Raw genomic sequence first — 5807 nt, forward strand, 5'->3', positions numbered from 1 at the left:
GGGGGGGGAATAACTAACTTATAAAACGTTACCACTGAAAAAAATAATCGACAGCATTACGTACAGTTTTAAACTGGTGTAACGATTTTAAATTGTGAACAATATTCTACGGTTTACGGTGGTAAGAAAAGTACCGTCAAAAACTGTTTTAATTTGTATTGTATGCGGGCTGAAGTGCAGTTTTTCACAATCAGTTTAGTATACTCTTGGAAAGTGAGACAGTCTAAATGTATGTGAAGGACTAGGTTGCCCACACTGCAAGACCACACGCATCTCCACAAAAAGCCGAGATCAAGTTGAAAACTGCCGTGAGTGGTGTAGATACTTTGTCCAGTGGGCTTTGCTTACTCTACCGGGTGATTCAGAGAGGACGCAGGAGCGCGCGGGTTTGCCTACCCGATCTGTCCGTAAGGCGCCATAGCCCCTTGGGTGGGTAGGCAAGGCAAACCGACTCGCACCTGCGTCTTCTATGAATTACCCGGTACATCATTTCCCGCCGCGGTTACAGTGGGGCTTCCCCCCCGACTCACGCGTTGCTCGTCTCTCCCGCGTCGCCCCCCTCGCTGCCCCCGTCCCCTACTTGACCCCTGCCTTTTACCATTACCCGCGCCGCGACGAGGGGCACGTTTGTCGTCCTTGGGGGGGCACGCCTGCCAGCCACGGGGGAGGGCTCCGAGTAGGAGAGGCAGGAACAGGGCGTGAAGGACGATAGAACGGAGGATGATAGGAGAGAGGGAGGGGGAGTCAGGTGAAGGGGATGATGATAGCCGCCGGCCGATCACAGCGGCTGATACAGTCAGACATCAGGGGCCTCCTTATCGCTCGACGCCCCTCCTCCTGTGCATCCCCCTCCTTCCAACTCATTTGCTTATTCATTTCCAACCCTTTTCTGTCCAGGCGCCCCTCGTAGCCCCCCCCCCCCCCCCTCTTCTCCCCCCCCCCCCCCCTCTCTCTCTCTCTCTCCCTCTTCCTATCCGATGAATCCACCGCCCGGAGCGGCTCAACTACATGTCTGCCACCGTCGCCGTCCCTAAACTGAGAGCCGCCGAGCCGTTCCGAAAATGAAGATAAAGGGTCGGTATGACTTTTGCCAATTTTCTCCGTCCGTTCGTCCGTCCGTCTGTCCATCCCCTGCCTGCTAGTGGGGCCCATACCCCCCGCCCCCCCCTCCCCTTCTCTTCTCCTCACTCAGACGGGCTTTTTGGCGAGCCGAGCCAGCAACAATGTCGGGCAGCATCCATCAATCGAACCTTCTCTCTGCAGTGCAGCCTCATAACAAGGGGCACGGCCATCAGCCGCCGCGACCAGCCCGGGGGGAGGCCTGGGGAAAGCCCCCTCGGCAAGCCTCAATCAACCTTCAGCCGCCTGGATCTCCGTCAGCCTCCACGACCCGGCAGGACCGCGCCTCCTGGGGACGAGTGCGAGACGCGTCTCTGCGAGGCTGCGGTCCGATTTCTTGGGAGGGCTCAGCTTTGGTCGGAGGGCCCACCATCAGTTTCTGTTAAGAGACGCGCTGTACCCGGGACTGGGCCACCAGTCACGCACCCCCACCCCCCCGTCCCGCCCAACCTCCCAACCCCAGGGCATTCAAAGTAACTGCCACTGCTGAGCGGGAACGAAGACGAACGACTGCAATTTATATCGGTAACGGGCGTCGTTTATCGATGGGTTTCGCAATTTTGAAAACCCCACCTCGCTTCGCAACGGTACGTGGCGTCGTGGCGGGCGTTACGGCGTTACGCTCATCTCTGGCTGACGCATTCCCGACAGGGTTTTGTTTGAACGGGACTGACACATTCCCAAACTTTACTCTGTGAACCGATATAGAGGTACGCTGATAAACCAAAGTGTTCACCCGGTCCACACTAGTGAACATGCTCGTGTCACTTTAACACTTGTGATGAAGGGCTCAGAACAGCAGTTGTGCACTCGCAAATATGCCCAGCAATACACTTGTGCTGTTTGGTGTCTAATAAAAAGGTATAGCGCGCCCAACAACCTCACAGCTTTTCAAATATATTTTCTTACCCATTGCCCCCCCCCCCTCCCCAGCATCTGGCGAAGCGAAACAAAAAGGCGCGTCTTTTATACGCTTTCGCTTATTTTGGAAGCAGCGCGTCCCTCGCGAGCTTGGCGCCGGGCGTGGCCCCCTCCCCTACGACGGGGTGACCCCCCCCCCCCTGCTTGTCAGGGGCCCTTCGAGAATGTGTTTCCAATCGGCCGTGATTCAATAGCAATGTCCATAATGCCGTGCTGGCCCGCGCTTTGTCTCCGCTCCAGAGGGGATGCGGGTGGCGGGGTGCCTAGCCAAGAGGAGTGAGGTGGGGGACGGGGGGAGGGGGGGAGGGAGTGGGAGTGGCGGACGGTAAACGCTGAAGATCCTTCACTGTCCTCGCGGGAGTGCGTGAGGATGGGGAGGTTGAAGGGGCGGGGGAAGAGAGTGGGGTAGGAGGAGCGGGAGGGGGTAGCAGGGTCGTCTCCACTCCTTGAAGGAGGAAAAGAGCAGAGAAAAAGCGGGCAGCTCTTGCAAACAACAAGCACGGAAAAACGAGAAAAGAAACGTCAACAGTTAACATGGAAAATTACTGCACGTCCCACTGGTAGCAGCAGCGCCTCGTCGAGCCCTGCATGCGGCGAAATTGAATGGGATGACCGCGGGGCAAGGTCGCGACATGTGAGTGGGGGGCGCGCCCGGGCGGGAGGGTGAAAGAGTCCGGTCGTGACTGAATAACCCGAATAACTACTTCTCCAGCAAGTCCAGCAGCCGGCAGCTATCAGTCGCTGGACCGCAGCCAAAAGCTGCGACCCAGCAGTCTCTTGCCATCCCCCTCCGGCCTCGCCTTATACGGCCCTATGACCTTGCGGCCTCATGGCCTTGTGACCCTGTGGTCTCAGCCTCGCAGATGCAATGTTCTCGCTCTGCGGGGCCGGAGGTCAACGCTCGGGATAGGGAGAGGTCAAATGAAAGAAATAGCAGAAAGGCGCGAAAGCAAGAGGGAGAGGGGTCGCCAACCCATATTATTAGCAATTGCTACATTAATGTATGGAGTATTATTATTATAGTATTATGACATTTATTGAGTCATTTTATGTGGTATTATAGTATTATGAAGTATTATAGAGTGAGGTACTGTGTGTGAATTTTGGGTGAATTTTGGGGTATTATGTCAAATATTATGGGGTATTATGAAGTATTATGAAGGTATTATGGGTCCCTGTACTGAGTATTATGCAAGTTTGGCAATACCCCTCGGGCGAAAGGCGAAAGGCATGTGTGCCGCAGCAGAGGCATTACGGGTACTTGTTGGTGTGTGAATTTTTGCACTCATCTCCAGGTGAGAGACCGTCGTACACTTTCCAACAGTGCGCGATATAAGTCACTCAGTGATCTCATTGTTCAACGCCTCGCCTCGACGCCTCGGCGGGAGAGGTGATATGACGCACTCCCCCGCCTCTTAATTAAAACTAGAGCGCACACGAGGTGGGGCAACTTAAGAAAGAAAGGGGGAAGGGGGATAGAGAGAAAGGAGTGTGTGTGTGTGTGTGTGTGTGTGTGTGTGTGTGTGTATGCCGAGGAAAGGGGAAGGAGGGGCAAAAAATGATGGAATTTTTAGAATGTCAGATTCTGTACGAAAGCCGAGGGTAATAACCAGTGTTATCCAATAAGTCAGTGGGCAACTTTTGAAACTATAATGAGAGGAAGCCCGCGGTTGAAAGGGTTTGCATACAACTAAGAAATGCTACACATAGGGAAGTGAAATCACTACTATCGTGCTCAGGGCAAAAAGATGATCAGAAAAATATGTTCGCTGAAATCGGCAGCCACCCACTCGGTTCTGTTTTCCAGTGAGTTCATTGAAACGCTCAAGTATACATTGTATAATATTTTATAAAAAGTGAAATTGACAAAGTGATACTGTTTTACCGAATGTAATACAGATACCTTCATACAATTTTTTGTGTACATCTGTATACAAATTTTCTGTCAAGGTTTTTTCACCCGGGCGAGAGAGAGACAGAGAGAGAGAGAGAGAGATTTTCCTCGACCTCTCGTCTCTGTAGCTGAATTATTGCCGGCTCGCGTCAATGAGGCGGGGTGAGGCCTGACTGAGGCGGCGGCGTGAAGTACTTACGGTAACTTGAGCGCAGTGGCGGTGTACGGTGACACGCTGTCTTATTCAGGCGAGTCATACGAGTCTGCACTACTACAAATACCCCCCCCCCCCTTTCGCCACACCCCTTCACACACACCTGCTCAGGCAAACAACGTCACGCCAAAACCAAAACGACAAGCACCCTCCAGCAGCAGCAGAGAAGCCTGAGCAGCCGTCGATTTGACTTTTGCGCTGTTAAGACTCTGTAAGCCCCTCAAGGCCCTCAGCCCCTCCGCCCATAAACAACAAGATGTGGCTCGGTGGGTGGGGCGCTATGGGGCCTGTGGGCGCGCGCACTAAGTCCCCCGGAAGTGTGATTTACATCGATGCACCCCCCGCTCCCTTCCCTGCATCTCATAATCGCTTTCTTCTTTCAGTATTTTTACCACTATAAAAATCATAAATCGGAAGATTTTTTTTCTTCACTGGATCTCACCAAGAAGCAGAGCTGCGAGCAGCAGACGGACGAGCAGCATGGTGCGCAGAGGATCACCAGGGCGCTCTCCAATTACCTGCAACACCATTAACCACGCATTTTACAACCGTATTCTCGATAAAACAAAAAGGATAAGGCAAAAAGCACTTTGAAACACAATCGGCTAGAACCCTTTGACGCAGGGGTCCGTAACCTAACACAAAAGCACTTCTTATCGTTAAGTTAACCGTTTTTTGTTATACCTAATAACTCAAAAACGCGCAGTACGGTACTTAACAGTTAATGAATTGACCTATGGATTATCGATGTAAAGTAACCCGTCATAACACGCACGTGTTCGATAAGGAAAAGTACATTATTTCTTTTCGTATCGGAATAAACGAATGTGACATTTAACGTTGAAGTATTGAGGTTACACCTTGAATATTATGAGAATAACCTATTCCAATTCATTACGTGAGGTAACTTAAAATTTTCTGTTCGAATTTGATAAAATATAAATCGTTTACGTTCCGTGACTTAACTTTAAATTCTATTTTTGAATTTGATAAAGTAAGTAACCAGCAAGTGATGTTTGTCATGTTGAGTTACAGACCCCTGCTTTGACGAGCATTTAAGGAACACACGACGACCCTGAGGCGCACGCAGTGGTTACTGCGCGCTATCACCACCAGCGCGCCACCACATAGGGGCGCATGATGGACTGCTTTTTCTACGCCACGGCCCGCCGCCCCTCCATGCGCCAGCCGGTACACTCGGTGATGGCCCAATTTGTAACAAAGGTCATTTCGCCCTCGCCTCTCCCTTCTCTCTCATCCCTTCACTGCTTTCCTTTCCTCTCCCTACCTCCCTCCACCCCCCCCCTCTCTCTCTCTCATCCTCCGACCGCGGGGAAACGCGAGTAATAACTGCACGTCCATTACGTGGCCTCGCGCCGAGCCTCCACTCTGCCACACAACAACGATTTCCGCGTGAAGCGCGCCCGATGACTTCACGCTCTAGTTTCGAGGGGTACCTCACTTCGAACAATCGCTGTACACTTTGAAAAAAAATCTAATTTAAATCACTAACAATCGCAACTTAAATCCCTAAGAATCACAACAATCTTTTACAATCGCTACAATCAATTACAATCTTTTTCTCTTAAAATCGTAACAATCACTTAAAATCAATGTTGAATCAAAAGGACAGCCTTCTACAATCAGCATTAAATCGCA

The 5807-nt window shown here is 51.6% G+C and overlaps 1 protein-coding gene across 1 annotated transcript in view; it reads right to left on the reverse strand.

The window, feature by feature from the left end:
* Window positions 1-5807, reverse strand: part of LOC113208408 (uncharacterized) — a 63231-nt gene that overhangs the window by 18031 nt on the left and 39393 nt on the right. The window contains exon 2 of the mRNA XM_052265956.1: window positions 4591-4666. Coding sequence (XP_052121916.1) covers window positions 4591-4630 — 40 coding nt within the window. The 5' untranslated portion in view covers window positions 4631-4666. The remainder of the gene's footprint in view (window positions 1-4590; window positions 4667-5807) is intronic.

The sequence above is a fragment of the Frankliniella occidentalis genome, unplaced genomic scaffold (genome assembly GCF_000697945.3).
Source record: "Frankliniella occidentalis isolate FOCC.00 unplaced genomic scaffold, Focc_3.1 Scaffold33, whole genome shotgun sequence".
NCBI lineage: Eukaryota > Metazoa > Arthropoda > Insecta > Thysanoptera > Thripidae > Frankliniella > Frankliniella occidentalis.